The sequence below is a fragment of the Phyllostomus discolor genome, chromosome 6, assembly GCF_004126475.2.
Source record: "Phyllostomus discolor isolate MPI-MPIP mPhyDis1 chromosome 6, mPhyDis1.pri.v3, whole genome shotgun sequence".
Taxonomy (NCBI): Eukaryota; Metazoa; Chordata; class Mammalia; order Chiroptera; family Phyllostomidae; genus Phyllostomus; species Phyllostomus discolor.
This window is the reverse complement of record NC_040908.2, coordinates 34,477,740-34,496,650: the sequence shown is the minus strand read 5'-3', so window position 1 is coordinate 34,496,650 and position 18,911 is coordinate 34,477,740. Positions and strand designations below refer to the sequence as shown.

General features: G+C 36.0%; 2 protein-coding genes across 5 annotated transcripts in view; one reads left to right on the top strand and one right to left on the bottom strand.

The window, feature by feature from the left end:
* Positions 1-18,911, top strand: part of ASB3 (ankyrin repeat and SOCS box containing 3) — an 86,949-nt gene that overhangs the window by 23,429 nt on the left and 44,609 nt on the right. For all 4 annotated transcript variants that reach the window (XR_004903666.1, XM_036027949.1, XM_028515750.2 and 1 more), the window contains exon 3: positions 3,944-4,102. Coding sequence is in view for 3 of the 4 variants with exons in the window: in XM_036027949.1 (XP_035883842.1) it covers positions 3,944-4,102 (159 nt within the window). In the remaining variant the exon portion in view is untranslated. The remainder of the gene's footprint in view (positions 1-3,943; positions 4,103-18,911) is intronic.
* On the bottom strand, positions 4,116-6,568 carry LOC118501090 (guanine nucleotide-binding protein G(I)/G(S)/G(O) subunit gamma-10-like). The gene is made up of 2 exons (XM_036027956.1): positions 5,440-6,568; positions 4,116-5,178 (listed from the first exon to the last, which is right to left on the bottom strand). Exon 1 carries the CDS (start codon positions 6,439-6,441, stop codon positions 6,160-6,162), a length of 282 nt encoding a protein of 93 aa, XP_035883849.1. The 5' UTR covers positions 6,442-6,568; the 3' UTR covers positions 4,116-5,178; positions 5,440-6,159.

Sequence of the window (18,911 nt, the reverse complement as noted above, 5' to 3'; positions counted from 1 at the left end):
CATTGAGATTCTTTTCGTATATGTATTGGCCATCTGTATGTCCTCTTTTGAGAAGTGTCTATTCAAGTCCTTTGCCCATTTTCTAACTGGGTTTTTTTTTGTTTTGATGTTGAGTTGTCCAAGTTCTTTATACATTTTGGGTATAAACCTCTTATCAGGTGTATCTTTGGTGGAAATGTTCTCCCATTCAGTGGGTTGTCTTTTCATTTTGTTGATGATTTCCTTTGCTGTGCAAAAGCTATTTAATTTGATTTAATTTTGTCTCATTTGTTTATTTTTTTCTTTTGTTTCCTTTGCACGATGAGATATACCAGAAGAAATATTGCTGTTAGATATACCTGAGATTTTACTGCCTCTATTTTCTAGGAGTTTTACGGCTTTGAGTCTTACATTTAAGTCTTTTCCATTTCGAGTTTATTGTATATGGTGTAAGGTTTTCTAGTTCATTTTTTTGTATGCGTCTGCCCAGTTTTTCCAACACCATTTATTGAATAGACTGTCTTTATCCCATTGTATATTCTTGCCTCCTTTGTCAAATATTAATTGACCATATAGGCATAGATTTTTTGTAAGTTCTTTATTCTGTTTCATTGATTGGTATGTTTGTTTTTATACTATCTCGATTACTGTGGCCTTGTTGTGTAGTTTGAAGTCAGGTAGTGTAATACCTAGGAGCATTAGTTTTAATTATCGTATTCTAGAAAATATTATTTAAAGTATTAAACATTTTTTTAATTATAGCTCTCAGAAATGCCTTCACCATTCACCTTACAACCCATCCTTCTATTGTTGGAATAGAGTTTTATGGTTTTAGAAGCAAAGATAAGAAAGTCAGTTCTCAGTATTACTGAACTTTTTGGACTATAAGATGCACTGGTCCATAAGATGTACCTAGGTTTTAGAGGAGGAAAATAGGAGAAAAAAATTTGAAGCAAAAAATGTGGTAAAATATTTAATAACATAAATAACATAGGCTGCTGGCCACTGCCCCCGCCCCCCCGCCCCATCCCCACGAGCCAGGTAAGCTCCATTCGGACTATAAGATGCACCCCATTCCCCCCCTCAATTTGGGGGGAATGCGTCTTATAATCCTAAAAATACAGTATCTTTTGCTGTGGAGTTACAAAATTTTAATGTAAACATTTCTATAATTTGAAAGTTATGAGAGCATTGAGATTTTATTAACAAATAAACTTCAGAAATTTTAAAGAAAATGAACTTTTAAGTTCCTTATAAATTATATACTACTGTTTGATTTCTTTGGAGTGCATTTTATTATTTTGCAATGTAGCCTTCGTTAACTAATAGACTGTAGTCTTATGTTAGACAAGGAAGGTTTTTTGGTTATATTTTGTTTTGTTTTTTATATTACATCCTCATGACTTACTTATTTTATAACTGGAAATTTGTATCTCTTGATCCCCTTCACCTATTTTTCCTACCCCCAGTCCCTCTTCCCTCAGGCAGTCAGTAATCTGTTCTTCGTATTCATAAGTTCTATTTTGTTTGTTCATTTGTGTTTTTTAACCTATCTTTAACTATATTTTATTGATTATGCTATTACAGTTGTCCCATTATGCCCCCTTCATTCCCCTCCACCCTGCATACCCTCTCCCACCCACATTACCCACCTTTAGTTTATGTCCATGGGTCATATATATAAGTTCTTTACCTTCTACATTTCCCATTCTATTCTTGCCCTCCCCCCGTCTATTTTCTTCCTACCATCTATGCTACTTATTCTCTGTATCTTTTCCCCCTCTCTCCTCCTCCCACTCCCCAGTTGCTAACCCTCCATGTGATCTCCATTTCTGTGGTTCTGTTCTTTTTCTAGTTGTTTGCTTAGTTTCTTTTTGCCTTTGTTTTAGGCGTGGTTGTTAATAATTGTGAGTTTGCTATCATTTTATTATACATTTTTTAATCTTCTTTTTCTTAGATAAGTCCCTTTAACATTTCATATAATAAGGGCTTGGTGATGATGAACTCGTTGAACTTGACTTTATCTTAGAAGCACTTTATCTGCCCTTCCATTCTAAATGAGAGCTTTGCTGGATAGAGCAATCTGGGATGTAGGTCCTTGTCTTTCATGACTTGGAATACTTCTTTCCAGCCCCTTCTTGCCTGTAAGGTCTCTTTTGAAATCGGCTGACAGTCTAATGGGAACTCTTTTGTAGGTAACTGTTTTCTTTTCTCTTGCTGCTTCTAAGATTCTCTCCTTATTTTTAATCTTGGGTAATGTAATTATGATATGCCTTGGTTTGTTCCTCCTTGGGTCCAACTTCTTTGGGACTCTCTGAGCTTCTTGGACTTCCTGGAAGTCAATTTCCTTTGCCAGATTGGGGAAGTTCTCCTTTATTATTTGTTCAAATAATTTTTCCACTTGTTGAGCTTCCTCTTCTCCTTCTGGTACCGCTATAATTTGGATGTTGGAACATTTAAAGATGTCCTGGAGGTTCCCAAGCCTCTCCTCATTTTTTTTGAATTCTTGTTTCTTCATTTTATGGCTGGATGTTTATTTCTTCCTTGTGGTCTATACCGTTGATTTGAGTCCCACTTTTCTTCCCATCACTATTGATTCCCTGTACATTTTCCTTTATTTCACTTAGTGTAGCCTTCATTTTTTCATCTAATTTGCTACCACATTTCAGCCAATTCTGTGAGCATCCTGATTATCAGTGCTTTGAACTGTGCATCTGGTAGGTTGGCTATCTCTTTGTTGCTTAGTTGTATTTGTTCTGGAGCTTTGATCTGTTCTTTCATTTGGGCTAGTTTTTTTGTCTTGATGCACCTGTTACCTAGTGAGGGGTAGAGCCTTAGGTAGTCACCAGGGCAGGGCAACCCACGTTGCTGTGCTGTGACGCTGTATGTGGGGGAGGGGTCCAAGAGGGGACAATGGTGCTTGCTGCGCTCTCTGCCAGATTTCAGTCACTTTCCCTGCTACCCACAAGCAAATTGGGCCCTTCTGGTGCCGATTCCTGTGTGGGTGGGTTTGTGTACATTCTAGCACTCTGTGGGTGTCTCCAACAAACTCTCCTGTGAGGCTGGGAGTTTCTCCCAGCACCTCAACCCCCACAGGTGTTTTCAGTCCGTGATTTGAGGCTTTATTCTCCCCTACCATGCTCCCCCTCTTCCCCGCACTGGGGCCCTGGGTTGCACAGTCAGTCCTGCTTCCCAGCTGTTCCTCCTGGTTTATCTGTGTGCAAATGTGGGACTGCCCAGTCCGCAATCTGCCACCTTGCTCATCCACCCGCTGCAGCCTTGCCAGCCCCCGGTTCTCCAGCTGCCACTTTGCTGTGAGTCCTCTCCATCCAGCTGCCTATCTCTGCCCCTCCTACCGGTCTGGGTGAGTGTTTCTTCTTTAACTCCTTGGTTGTTGGACTTCCATACAGTTCGATTTTGTCAGTTCTGGTTGTTTTTAAATTATTGTTGTCCTTCTTTTGGTTGTGCAAGGAGGCGCATAGTGTGTCTACCTATGCCTCCATCTTGGCCGGAAGTCCAGAAGTGGAGTGTTTAAACTACCTTAATGTTTCTAGTTGAATAGCAAGAAGTAATGCTAGAGATGAGACCATTTCTTTCATGGATTTATAGAAATAAAAAAGTCAAGTTTGTTAATACTTCAATAAATCTTGCTTAAGCAAATCTTTGGTGCTGCATCCTCTTCAGATTTTGCTTTTGTGTTACCTTTCAACTCCTGCCGCTTCCTTTCCCTTGCCCTCCAAAAATTAGAGAAGAGGAAATGAGTGTGTGGGCAGAATTTTTGTGTTAAGAATACCAGAAAGCTGTTCATACTGTGACCCCTGTAGAACATTTTTTATTTTTCAGATTGTTTTAAACTATGAGACCTCCTATTTATAATTATGCTTTGATATTTCTTGAAATCTTTGCTTTTTAATTCCAAGAATTAAAATTGATATCTCCTAATTGATGGTTTTTTATTTCATAGATTCATCTGAAAACTACATTAGGACAAAGACTTTTGAGGGCTTCTCTGCATTACATTTTGCTGCAAGTCGAGGACATTGGAAGGTTGTACAGATTCTTTTAGAAGCTGGGGCAGATCCTAATGCAACCACTTTAGAGGAAACCACACCACTGTTTGTAGGTGAGATATACTATTTATGGTACAGATGCAACTTTTTATTCTTAATTTTTTTTTTGCTGAAGGAACTAAGCTTAATCCCCCTCTCACCATGCTGTTAACACTTAAAGTATGTTCTTTGGCAAATATAAAACTACCACTTCTTTGATTCAGAACTCAAAAAGGTATTTTTAAAGGCTGCTTCCTTGTTTTTTCACCCTGAGGTGATAGCATCTGGGAATATTTTTAAACGTTTATTTAAATTTCTAAAATCTATTCTGAATTGTCATCATCATTATTATTCTCAATGTTGTTCTGAAGACCAGGTAGAGTATTTTATGTTTGCTTTTTTGCTTTTTGTTAGCATTAAAGTATTAAGATTTTATGAAAGAAGTTACTAGCTAATCCTTTAATGCCAGTTAATTTGTTGCCTATATGAATCACTATTCAGACTTCTTTAATTATGGACTATTCTTTTAATTCCATGAGGACAAAAGCCCGGTCCTTAAGGGCACATTTCCAGTACCTGTCTCTTTTTTTCCCAAAGTGTCCCTTCCCTTCCTGGGACACTTTGGTTCTCTTCCCTTCAGGGACATTAAGTTGAGTGGAAGATGAGAACATTAGGAGAATAAAATATGTGTTGAGAATTAGTACATCTGAACCAGTTTTAGCCCTGTCACATGTAACTCATACGTTCATACATTTATTGAATGTTTCAGTGTCCTTACTTATGAAATGAGAGTAATGGTACCTACATAGTCTTTATTGGGCTGATAATAAAATGAGATATGTATGAAAGTACTTTTTTCCTCATAAACCTAAAAATATAGATTTTTAAAATTTATATATAGTGAACTTTATTCTTTTTAGTGTACAGTTCTGTTTTTTATGTATGTATAAAATTGTGTAAAGGCAACAACAGTTAAAACACAAAACAATTACATCATCTCCCAAAATCTGTCATACTGCCTATTTTAATCAACCTTTCTTGCCTCCGCTTGCCCTTGACAACTACTTGTCTATTTTCTTTCCAGTAGTTTGCTTTTTTGCAGAATGTCATAAACATGTGGAATATTATAACACGTAATCTCTGAGATTAACTTCTTTTTTTTTTATAAATGAAGTCTTTTTTTTTTTAAGATTTTATTTATTTATTTTTAGGGAGGGAAGGGAGGGAAGGGAGGGAGGGAGGGAGGGAGGGAGAGAGAGAGAGAGAGAGAGAGAAACATCAATGTGCGGTTGCTGGAGGTTATGGCCTGCAACCCAGAAATGTACCCTGGCTGGGAATCGAACCTGGGACACTTTGGTTCCCAGCCCCGAGCTCAATCCACTGAGCTACGCTAGCCAGGGCTGAGATTAACTTCTTTCATTTAACATAATGTTCTCGATATTCACATTGTTGCATATATCATTGATTTACTAGGTGATAGGCATTTTAATTGTTTTCAGTGTTTGGTGATTATGAGTAAAGTACTGCAAACATTTGAATGTAGGGTTTTGTTTGAATATAAGTTTTTGTTTCTCTTGGATTAATATTTACGATGGTTGGGTCATGTGGTCAGTGTATGTTTAACTTTGGCAAACAATATGGAAGTCTCTTTTATTTCTGCTGTCATAGAAAATGATGAGTTGAGCAGAAATTTTATTTCTAAACTCTTCCAGGATTATTACAAACACAAATAAAGTATCCTTTTAAGTGTCTCAAATTGAAGGTACATCATCAAAGTAAAACATGACATTAAGAATTCATTTAGGTTGTAAGATTTCCATGTTATTTTGTTTTTAATCATTTGCAATGGTCTCTAAGTCATATTTTAAAAGTTTTTTAAAGACTTGAAATAATGTATTATTTTAAAAGTATAACCACAACTATAAAGTAGAGGAACTTAAGAAGACAAAGATCAGATCTGCTTTATGTACGGAATGGGGAGATCTAATATGCGACACATTAATCATTCCTAACAAGTTTGGTAAGAAACAGCTTCTGTATTTAGTGTTAAAAATAAAACAGTCTCCTCACTTACAAAAATCAAGACAACATCAAGAAAACTGTTTTCTTGAGTCTCAGAGGCAGTCACTTATCACTTTGTGCCTGAAGGCATTCCTTGGTGAACTTCTTTCGATTGTTCAGAGTGTCCAGTGTTCAAAGCACAGGATCTGGGCTCCCTGAAGTGGTTGCTTCCTGCTTGCACACCTATCAGCAGGGCATTCTTGCAGGCATTCTGCAGACAGTATTGTTGAAGCCCTGCAGGCCCCTGAGAGACCTTGATCCTCTTTGTGGCGGCCTCCATCTTCAGCTGCTCCACCAGGCACTGTAGGGCGCTCCTGCTGGCTCCAGAAGACATTCCGGCGGGTGCTGCCATTTGGAGGTTTCTTATAAAGTGGCCAGTGACTATCCTTTTGCACTCCCTCCAGTAATGTTTGAGGGTTTCAGTTGCCCCATATTTTCACCAACACTTGGTGTTGACACGTTTTTCTTTTTTGTTTTTACATTTTTCATTTTTTTAATAGGGCTTTGATTAAATGGTATCTCATTATGGATTTAATTTGCATTTTTCCTGATAGCTGATGATGTGTGATTATTTGCCATCCTTCCTTTTCTCCCCAATTAGTCTTGTGTTTAGACATTTTGTTTTGAAATAATTTCCGATTTACAGAAGTGTTCAGTAAGAGTGCTAAAGGATTCTTAGATACCTTTCACCTAAATATTGTTCTTTTGCCATATTCACTTTATCATTTTATTTCTCTATACTATTTATCCATGTGATATTTAACCCTTTGAGATTAAACTGTAGATATAATTCTTCTCTACTCACAAATACTTCAATGTGAACTTCATAAAAGTAATGACATTCACTTATATAACTGCCATGATCAAACTCAGTAAGTTAACATTGATACAATATTTTATGCACATGTCTTACACAGTTTTGCCAGTTCCACTAATTTCCTTTATAGCAAAAGGACATAATTCAGGATCCTATCCATGATCACTTGTTGTCTTTAGTTCTTACGACTCTTTAGCCTACTGTAATTTTGAAGTTTTTCAGTCTTTATCTTTTATAATTTAAAATTTTTTGACGAGTTTAGACCATTTATTTTTAGAATGTTTTTCAGTTTGGGTTTTCTGATGTTTTTGTCTTGTTAGAGTTCAGGTTATGCATTCCTGGCAGGAATACCACAAAGTGAAATATCTTAGTGCATCTTATGGGGAAGAATGTGACACATTACCAGTAATTTTGTAGAAGTCTTGATATAATATGGTTTGAGTTTTCCATAGGGGAGATTGCTTTTTTATATAAAATTTCTTTTTTTCCCCGACATCCAACTCATGTTGGATATTCTGTACAACATAGTAAGCTTTCACTGAGGCCCAGCTATATGCAATCTCTATTCTAGTTGCTGTCTTTAAGGAATCCATGGAGAAGTGAATATAATGAATTAAGTCCTGTAAAAAGAGAAAAAATGTTCAAGATATTAAAGGAGGAAAAAATAAGTCACCTTGGATGACAGAGGAAGACATCATGTGCCTCTAGAGAGCTGTATTAATTATAACAGTAATGGTTTTTGAGTAGAATGTATACCAAGCCCTGTGTCAGGTATTTTACATGGATTATTAGCTCATTCAATTTTCACCACAATTCTCTGAGATACATATACTTATTATTTCCCTTTTACAGATGGAGGACATTGTAGAAACACTATATTTAGGATCAGACAAGGTGTATTTGAGTCTTGATTCTGCTATTGTCTGTGTATTGTTTAGAATAGCATTTCCTGAATTGATTCACTGAACTATTAATAGATATTTGTTGATAAAAGGGTTTTTGATGACCATATGTTAGGAAATACTATGTACTATATTCCCTAATGTAGGAAGACAAAAACATTAGCCTTCTAGCTTAATGTGTTCACCCAGTCTGAAGTATCTTCTGTACTCTGTTATCTTATATTAGTATTTTTATAGCTCTTATCACTGACTGCAGTTATTTTATATATTAGCTTTTTTGTTTATTGACTGTCCCTTCCACTACAAGGAATGTTCCATGAGAACAGACATTTTATTTATTTTACTCACTGTCATAACTCTCAAACCCCGATCAGTGCCTGGTATATGGTATGCACTCAGTAAATTATTGAGTGAAAGAATGAAGGTCTCTGAAGAGGCATCTTATAAAACAACACTTGTCAAAGACATAAAAATAATTAAAATAAAACATACTTGTCTTGACTCTAACTCACTGTTTTGAAATGTATTTGACCATAATCTTGTTTTCCTTTGTCAAACACAAAGAACAGTAATATTTCATGGAACTGTTTGAAAAATGCTACTTTGGTCACTTATTTTATACTTTCAAAATGTAATAGTCCCATTTATGAAATTTAGTATTGTGTTTACTTATATAGGTATATGGAGAAAATTAGAGATTCAGAGTTTTTAGTGATTTATATTTTATAATATAGTTAACTTGTAATTTTTTTATGTTAAGGAAGAGTTGCTACTGTAATTCAAACCTATGGATGACCTTTAATTACTTATTTTTAATAGTAGGATTTATTTAGTTGTTTCTTTGGCAGCAAACTTAACATTCTAGGTATTTTGCCTTGGTTAATAACAAAAAATAATTTGAACCAAGCAGGGTGTTTAAACCAAGGAGATGTAGTTATATAGTACTTTTACGTACACAAGTGTTGCATCAATTATATTAGGTCCTTGTTTGGAAGTAGATCAGTATTTTTTTAAAGTGGGAAATTACTGTCTTAGTTTTTGTAAGAACATAATGTCAAAGACTGGACATATGGCTTTTTAGTTAGATAATCTGGTCTCTGTTGTGTGCTCTGTCCATAAATAATATGACAAACTTGAGCAATTTACTTTGCTTCCTGTGTCTTTCTGCTCTTTTAAATAACCATAGCAATCCATGTTTTAATCTACAATGGAAGAGAGTCTTTTCTTAAAACAAAGTCCAGAACACTTCAAGGTTTGCAAAACTAAAGATGATAATCTCTAGGTGAGAAAGAGTGGCTGGAGCAGGTGGATTTAAAATGAAAAAAGGAGACTGCCCATCTATTATAGCTTCCTTCCCCATCTGTAGATATCTTCTTTGCTGAAACTTCAGTCTGTGTTGCCCCCTTTCCCTGAGGGAAGCTATATTCACATGCACGTTGTATGGCCCAGTAACTGGCACCAATGGCCCAGTTACTACCTAGACTGTTGCTAGGAGCTATACATATAAAACCAGAGGATCAGGGTATAAAAAATGAGTACAAAACTATGGAAACTTGCCAGATGACTGGAAGAGTCACTGACATCAGTGATGAGTGATTGAACTGAAAGTTAAATGCAGAGAGTTAAAACATTTACTGCTCCACAGTTTACAATGGCAGCATTTCCCCCCTGTACACAACTCATCAGGATTTTCATAAAAATGGTTTCAGAAGGAAACTCTTTAATTTGATGGCAGTAAGAAATTAGAAAACCCCACAAGAAAAGGGAACTTCAGGAAACGGCTTATTTTTCCACGTGAACATTATCCTTCAAGAATATTTTTTGACTAGCATGCAATTTAAAGTTTATGTTTTAATAAGGAGCCTACCCCCTTATTTATTTTGCCCTTATCTCCTCTTTTCCACACTTTCTTTTCCTTGTCTCATAAATGCAAATATAGTAAATATTCTAAGGATAGATTTGTAAAATTGCTTTGGAAATAAGAATATTCTTATTTATAAATATAGCAGATTCTAAGTGAAAATCCAGCTAATTATATAGGAAATAGATTTTCTGTCTATTTTGCTGTGTATAAAACAACACTGATAAATTGGAGGCTCAAATCCAACCCAATGTGACTTCATAAAACAATTTCTGTGGGAACTGCACAGCATGCAGTTCTGGCTTTTGATGGATTATTTTTCATTTTTTGTTCTTCTGAGTCTCTGCTTATTCTGTGTAACCTTCAATGTTAAACATAGCAGTAATGTTTAATGAGAACAAAGTGTTTTATAAACAGTGTTATGTGAGACTGTCTATTTCAGTATTTAACTATAAAAATGTGCTCTACTTCAGCTCATGTGGCATATCTTTTAACTCTAACTCTGCTGATGTGTTCCAAAAGTGAACAAATCACTGTTGATTGTACTTTTCACTATTTTCTGGTGAAACAATCATTTATAGTTTTGTTTTTGGAGGTGCTAGGAATTGGGGGGTTAGCATTCATATACTTAATATATATTATATCAATTAAACTTGATCTTTGGAGTGATTTAGTTTTAGATTTTTAGTAGAAAGACAAATCATCTTAAGGATTGTAACATAAACTTTTTACTTGAGGTCATATTAGTTCTTGAAAATACAGGTTTGAGTTTTCCTGGATCAAAAGTATAGCATTCACTACGTTACATTTTTAAAATGTTAGTTTTACGTTTTATTTACTTTTACCTATTTTATATGGTTTTATGTTTCTTGATGTAACTTTTTGTTATTTTATAGTATACTCTTCAATGTTTTAAGACTACCTTTTTGTTCCTTAATGTAAGCAGTTAGGAAACTAAGATATTTACTATCTTTCTTATATTTACCTTCATGCAATTAAATATATTTATACAGTCTTTTTATTAGTCATGTTTGCTTGATAGGTTTAAACTTGTAGCTTTTAAAAATGAGGAAATCAGTATCTTTATATTGTTGTTATGTACTTATTTTTCTTCCTCTCTTTCCAACTTTTGTTAGTTGTGTTATATATGCATTGTCAGAGGAGTTAACAATTTGAATCCTGTTCTGGCATTTTAATCCCTTCTTTTCATTTTATTCTTAGCTGTATAGTTAAATAGCTCCGAAGTTTACCACCAGTTATTTTGCCATGATTTTTCTAGTCTTGCTTGGTTAACTAAATTCTACCTTTAGTAGAGATCTCTAAAAGGACCTATGGAAATAATATTCCCTGAGTTCTTGCCTCTTCCTAATTGAATAATGATTTTATATTTGGTTTTATACAGAAGTTTGATTAGGTATATAATTTTTAATGGTAATATATTATGTTCTGGAATTAAAGTTTAAGACCAACCTAATTTGCTTCTTTTTTTGTGTGTGTGACAGTATTTTTCCATGTCTGTTCTGTATCAGTTTTCTCTGAGACATGGTATACCCTCTCAACATATAGATTCAGATTTTCTTTATTTTACTAAATCTTTCTGGAATTATACCTTTAAATATTTGTTCTATTATTATGAATATCTTCTTGGGCTCTAGTTATTCTTATGCTGGATATCCTTCTGTTTTTCATATCTACTATTTTTTCTCTAATCTTCTTTGTCTTTATTTTCACTTTACTTTCCTGTTTTTTTTTAAATCTTCTTTGATTCTTTTTGGAAATGTCTATTTTCTCTAGTATTTCTTCCTGTTCCAATCGCAGTCCTGTGATTGTTATGTTTTTTTCCAGGCCTATCTAAAGTTGCCCATTGTTTTCTGTTCTCTAGTTATCTGTTACTTGAACACGTACATATCCCAGTGTTGTGCTTTTTTTCACTAACTTAATGTTTTTCTTTTAAAGATGCATAGCAGAAGGTTTAGCCACAATTTTAATCCCTTGTGGTATTATTTTTATGATAAGAGATTTTTTGGGGGTCTACTAATAGTTTTTCCTATAAATTTCTCTCCCCTCTTTTTTATATAGATGCATACTTGTTCCTTTGCGATGAGTCATCAGGAAACATGAGTTTGTGCTCAGTCAGCTATTTTCAGATTTTATTTTCATTTTAATTTATTTATTTCTATCCTCACCCGAGGACATTTCTTCATAACATCCATGAGAGACTGGAGACTGAACCCACAGTTTAGGGGTGTGTGTGCTGTGACTAGGAATTGAACCTGCAACCTTTTGGCTTATGGGACAACACTGCAGGCAACTCAGCCATTCTAGCCAGGGCTATTTTCAAGTTGTGAGTGGTAGGGAGCTACAGCCATATTCCTGACTAGCTAGTTTTTCTTTCAACTCAGGGTTTTGGGGTGTGAGTTTATTTAGCCACTATCTTGCACCAGTCAATGGGCATAGGCAGCTGTGGGCTTTGCAGTGCAGCTTCCCTTCTGTAGTAACAGAGACCAGCTGCTCTTGCAACTATAGCTTCTTTGTGTGATTCTTTGTTAAGACCCTTCTCTTCTGACTTTCAGACTAAAATTGGATCCAGAGTTCTGCTGTCAGCCCATGAATCTATCCTTTGCTGAGAATTTAAGTTTTGCATCTCCGAGGGAACCTCTCACCTTTGAGAAGTTTACTTTATCAGCTCTTTCTGAGACATCCAGCTGGGACATCTTCCCACCCCTTCCTCCCTCAAGTACCCAGGATTGACCTCCATTCTTTTATGAAGTTCTTTTACCTATTTTTGATCTGTAGTTTTAGCTGGATCCTAGTTTTGCTAATAATGGAGAGAGTGTTTTTATTTCTTCTTCACTGATTTTGGATTAATCACTTTTGTATGCTTTCTAAGAAGAATATGGAGCCCTGGCTGGTGTAGCTTAGTGGATGGAGTGCGGGCTGCGAACCAAAGTGTCACAGGTTTGATTCCCAGTCAGGGTACATGCCTGGGTTGCAGGCCATGACCCCCAGCAACTGCACATTGATGTTTCCCTCTCTCTATCTCCCTCCCTTCCCTCTCTAAAAATAAAATAAATAAAATCTTAAAAAAGAAGAAGAAGAATATGGGGGAATGCTTACTTTATGCCACAGTATTAAAATTGGAAGTCCGTATTAATTTTAAAGTAAAACAAAAATTCTCAATCTCAGTATTTTGCAATAATTTAATATTCTAGTGTATGGTAGAAATAGACCTAGATGAGCTCCTCCTCACCACCATCCCACACATTCAGTGCAATCCATGTTCCCATTAGGTATCATAGAGCAGTGCTACTCAAAATGTCAGTGTATTGATATAAGGGGCCGAGCCAGAATATAAATCAGTGTACTGCTTCCTTCATCAAAGAAATCATGTTTCAAGAACAATGTCAGCTGAACTAAACAGTGTGCTCAGGGACATAATTGCTTTACATTCTGACCAAAACTTCTTACCTTATTGAGGACTGGTAACAGTTTGCAGATTGACAGCCAGTCTATGAACGATATTGAGTAGCACTGCTGTACAACTTGTGTGGTCATCAAACTGGATCATTGCATAGTTAATTCAGTTGTCTCTTCATTCTTCATAATAGTTATTGCTGCTGACCAATTATGTGATTATCACTGGTTAGTATGGCTGAAATAGAAGTGTTGCTCTTACTTAGATAGGAGTCCCGGAGATGAAGGATAGTTTGCCATGTACTTTTTCTCTGATAGGGATTCCTCAGTGTAACTGTTTATTTCTGTAAGTTATACTATAGGGATCATACCTACAGAGGTGGCTCCCATTAAGAGAATACTGCTATGCAAATGCTTCAAAAATGGGAATGGATAATTACAGAAAGGTTTCTGATGTCTAATTAGCCATTAGACTTTTCTCTGTCAGAAATCATGAGTCAGGCCATGTTGTCTGTGCCAACAATGTAGAATTGGATTGGGACATTCGCCACACCTTTTTGTCACATTCCTGTCATAATGAATTTTGGACATGAGGTCATAGTTTTTCCTGTCAGTATACATCTTTTAAGATTGTTAGTCATTGGACAGACATGAGGTACTTTATAAGAAAGAAATGTAACTTTTTATTATAATCTTAGAAAAAAATGAACTATCAATGAAATACTATATTTTAGATTAAAGATTCATGGCCAAGATTCATTGTAGGAATCTATCTGAATATATAGAATGGTTTGAAATTTCATATATATCCTTGGTGGAAAAGCTCTACTTTATAAACATTCTGATTATAAACTTTAATTTTGAAATGAGTAACTACAGATAGCCCTACGTACCTAGTGACATTCTTTAACTAATACCACATCCTTGCCAGTCATTTTGCCAAAGTAAGGGTTGCATCTAATGTATTCTGTTAGTGGAGTTCATGTAGTACTTTAATAATTCTACTGTCTTAGATATAGGTAAAGTATTAGAAAAATATAAACTCTGAAGTCACATAGAATAAATTAGCAGTACCAGCAAAACAAAAAAAATCAATTTTTTGCAGTCTGGTTTCTTTTCTAGTGCCACCAGATGTCAGTATAACCACGGCACCAGGGAAGTATTGCTGTAGATAAATGGCTTATGAACATTCTTTTTGCTTTATGAAAGAGGTAGGGAAAAAAGTTTTAGTACAAAGATTATTTTATGTTAAATTGTATAGAAAAATGAAAAGCATAATGGGGAATAGAATACATGTAGAACCTAGAAAAGCATAGATACAGTTAAATGTTCATATAGAAATCAAATATACTTATTGAGTATATAGGTGATCTCTGACACTCACCAAAATCAGCACCTGGCTGCTATAACTAGAGTGGTTGAACAGTGTGTGGTTAAACTGTTCACTACTGCATCACTAACTGTGATGTTTGTCATTAGAATTGCTATCAAAATCTGAGCCTCAACATGCATATATTTCTACCTTATAGATGTAAAACTCAGCTCACTGTGATTTGCATTCAGTACAGAACTTATCTGTAGTAGCTCCCTAGAACACATAGTCATTTTAGGCATTTTTCCAAAAGAACATTCAGTAGGATAATTCCATTTTTAAAAGTCTCTGTTTTTTAAAAAATATTTTTAAATGAATGTGCCAGTAAGTAATAGTCATTGTTTACTACTCCTCCTAGTTACATTTATCGTTTACATAAGTGTATAGATCTGCCGTATCTGTCCCAGATGGGAATCCTACGTTGAGTTTAGGCCCTTGTAAGTCTTCATGTAGGCTTGTGACAAATACTCTGTGTGTTGCACACCTCAACTGGGTTAGAGTTTGGTTAGAAGTTTTGTGTGGGTCAGAGGCTGTTTCTAGTTTTTAAAATTTCTTTTCAAAAATATTTTGTTACAATGTGCTTTCCCAGATTACTTTCTTTTTGCTTTTTGCTTTTCCCCTCTAATTCAGAGAATGGAAAAACTTGCTTCTTCAAATATATAAAATGCCCCCTTAGAAATTATTGCAGGATATTCTCATGTCATTTTTGATATCTTAGATTTTTGCTCATACAGGTTACATCATATTAATGACCTGTTGTGAGAGAGGCAGTGCCCCTACCCTCAGCGCTTTTGATTTTTCAGGAATCTTATAGACAATACCTGTTTGGATTGAAGGGAGGAAAGCCTTTCTCCCATCTCTGTGTGTCTACGACACTTTAAGATTTGCCTTCCAAAGTGGGGAATTTTATTTCATCCTTATTCTTTATCCTTGGGCTCTTGTATCTATTGAATGCCAGTGTAGTACCACATCCTGTGATTCTGCTTTCTTTTTTCTCTGGGAATCCACAATACTTTTCTAGGTTCTAGAATTACTCATTTCCTTTATTTCCTTGAACAATAACTAGTGGCCTGGCTCCCAGTCCCCACTGCCAGGCAAGTAGCGTGGAGGTAGATATGCCTAGGATTCTAGGTTAAATTCCAATTTAGTTAAATTTTAAACTCTAGGCCAGTGCTGTCCAATAGACCTTGGAAATGTCCTACATCTACACCGCCCAGTGGGATAGTCATTAGTCATGTTTGGCTCTTGAGTACTTTAAATATGGCTAGTTTGATTGAGGTACTAAAATTTTACTTTTATTTAATTTTAATTAATTTGAATTTAAAGAACTACATGTGGCTAGTTACTTCTCTGTTGGTGAGTGCAGCTCCTCATACATCTTTAATTGTGCAGTTGTCCTCTTCTGTCTTTGAAGCATGTGCCTATGTCCTAGCATGCAGTACTAGATGGGTCCCACAAAGAGAGACAAGGGAGCAAAAAACCACCAGCTTAGCCAATCAGCTCTGCTTGTCAGTGGGATGGTAGAAGTTGTTGCTGAATTTGCATCTGCTACTGATTAGGTGATCATTAGGGTTCTGCCCTTGATTCCTGCTTTCAAGGCCTTCCTATCTAATTGGGGATAGTATAATAACTAGCATTCAAGGCAAACTATAAGTTTTATAAAACGCACAAAGTACTATGAAGGTTAGTCTGTTGTTTTTCTGTGCAGGTTCATCTACTTCCTTATCACCTCTCTCTTTCTCTATTTCTTTAGGTTTCAAAGCATTTTTAATTAGTATACAAAATGTGACCTTAAAATACTATGTTGAGAAAGTAGGAGAGTGTTCAGTTAGATTTTAATTCTGATATGTTTTTTAAAATTTGCATTTATACACTTTAAGAAGGTTTTAGATATTCAGTGTTTTTGGAATTCTTATTTGAAATTCTCTTCAGAATTGGCGGTAGCCTTTTTGTTTTTAATACTTCATGGACAGTTTAAAAGTATAGAGGAAAATGTAATAAATTGCCATGTACCTAATACTCAGGGCCAATCTTAGTTATACTTCTACACATGTCTCCACTCGTTATTTTATTTTATCTTTTAAAGATTTTATTTATTTATTTTTAGAGCAGGAAAGGGAAGGGAGAAGAGAGGGAGCGAAACATCAATGTGTGGTTGCCTCTTGAGTGCCCCCTACTGGGAACCTGGCCTGCAACCCAGGGATGTGCCCTGGCTGGGAATTGAACTGGTGACCCTTTGGTTCACAGGCTGGCACTCAATCCACTGAGCCACACCAGCCAGGGCTGCACTCATTATTTTAAAGGAAAACTGCATTCATCATATTTAAATATTTAAAACATAAATATTTGTGTATGTATCTCCAAAGGATAAAGATTTTTAAAAACAATTTTTTATATCCTCACCTGAGGACATTATTTTCATTGCTTTCAGAGAGAGAAATATTGATGCCCGAGAGAAGCATCAATTGGTTGCCTCCAAGATGTGCCTGAACTGGGAATGAAATCCACAACCTAGGTTGGTGCCCTGATCAGGAATTGAACCCTCAACTCTTTGTTCATGGGGCAATGCTCTAACTGAGCCACACAGGCCAGGGTATGATTTAAAAACAAAAACACCAGGTGCTTTTTCAAAAGAACCAGTCAATTTCCCAAACTTGAACAGACTTTAGATGGGTTTACATCCCTTAGTTAGACTGACAGGCCTCTATGGTTCAGCACCTCTCCCTGAGTGCCCCAACAGTCTGGTGCCAGAGGGGGGAAGGGAGGAATGTTAATTCCCTTGGGGGAGTGCAATGCTGTGGTTCCCTGGAGTGTGTAAAGCTGTAGCTTCCTGGTGAAGCAAGCAGGTTTATGCTTCTCAGTTTATTAAACTCAATGTCTAATCCCCTTTTGCTCCCCGTTTTTCTCCTTTCTCATCAATAATTATGACAATGACAACCAGTGTAGTTTGCTGATTTTCTCAGATCTATAAGTCAATATGACTTTTTTTTTTTTTTTTGGTTATAGAATCAAATTTTGGAAAATTCCAGTCATTATTTCTTTAAGTATATTTTTTTCTGTCCTATTCTTACTCTTCTTCTGGAATTTGAATTATATGTATGTTGGACTGTTTGATGCTGTCCCAGGGTCTGAACAGTTGATATTTTCCTTCAGACTTTTTTCCTCAGTTTTTTAGATAGGAGGGTTTATATTGATGTCTTTAAGTTCATGGATTCTTCTGCCATCCCTAATTTTCTTTTTTTCTTTCATTTTTTCAACTCTAGAATTTTCATTTTTTCTTTTAAAAAAATAGCTTAATTTCTCTGAGGAGATTCTCTATATTTACCTGTCTTTATGCCATATATAATAGAAATAAAAATTTTGAATCTATTTTCCTTAAAATTTTAAAGCACATTTATAATAGCTGCTTTAGTTAATCTGCTAAATTCAATATATGGGCCATCTTTGGGTCAGTTTCTTTTGACTGTTTTCTGACTCACATACTGGATATTGTAGATAGTATATGATAGAAACTTGAATTCTATTCTGTTCATCTGAGAAATCTTGATTTTTTTTAAAAAAGATTTTATTTTATTTACTTTTAGAGAGGGAAGGGAGGGAGATAGAGAGAGAGAGGTAAACATCAATGTACAGTTGCTGGGGGCCGTGGCCTGCAACCCAGGCATGTGCCCTGACTGGGAATCGAACCTACGACGCTTCAGTTTGCAGCCCGCACTCAATCCACTGAGCTATGCCAGCTAGGGCGATTTTTTTTTTTAACAGGTAGATTATGTACTGGTTTATCACCTTGAAATTGTTTAGGTTTGGTTTTATGCTTTGTTAGACTAGATCTGTGGAGAGCTTAAGGTGTTTCCCAAGCCTGTTTATCTTGGTGGGGTGCACCTCTCAATCTCTGCCTCCTTCCTGATCTTTTAGGCTTAGAGCAGATCTAGAGTTGGTTTACTCTCAGTCGTGGGCCTTACTCCTAGGGCTCAGCCTTTTGGGTCTCGCAGCTGGATGCCCAGGGTGTTCATGAGGTCCTGTGGTTTCACTACTTTGACCTGGACAGAACTTCTAAAAGTGCCATTGCCTCTCAGCACTGTTTGACCTCTGGTTATCTCTGTTTCATTTTGAGCCCTTGACAGTTCTCTTGTAGGCTTCTACCTTGCATTACACTTGCACAGCCCAGATCACAGCCAAGGATTTTTGGAGAACTTCTACACTGGGGCTCTCCCCTCTGCATAATTCTGTTTTCTCTGGGGCCTTGCCCCACAGATTTCAACTGCTTAAACTTTAATCCCTGTTTCCTTAGCTCAGCGGACTGCTGGACTCTGCTTGGACTATTTCCTGTGCTTGAAGCCCTCTTTCCTCAATCTTAACCTTGCTCTGCTTAGACTTTAGCTTACTATACCATAATCAAGAAGTATCCCCAGGCAGAGAGCTGAGGCGATCATAGGGCTCTGTTGCACGTGGGTCA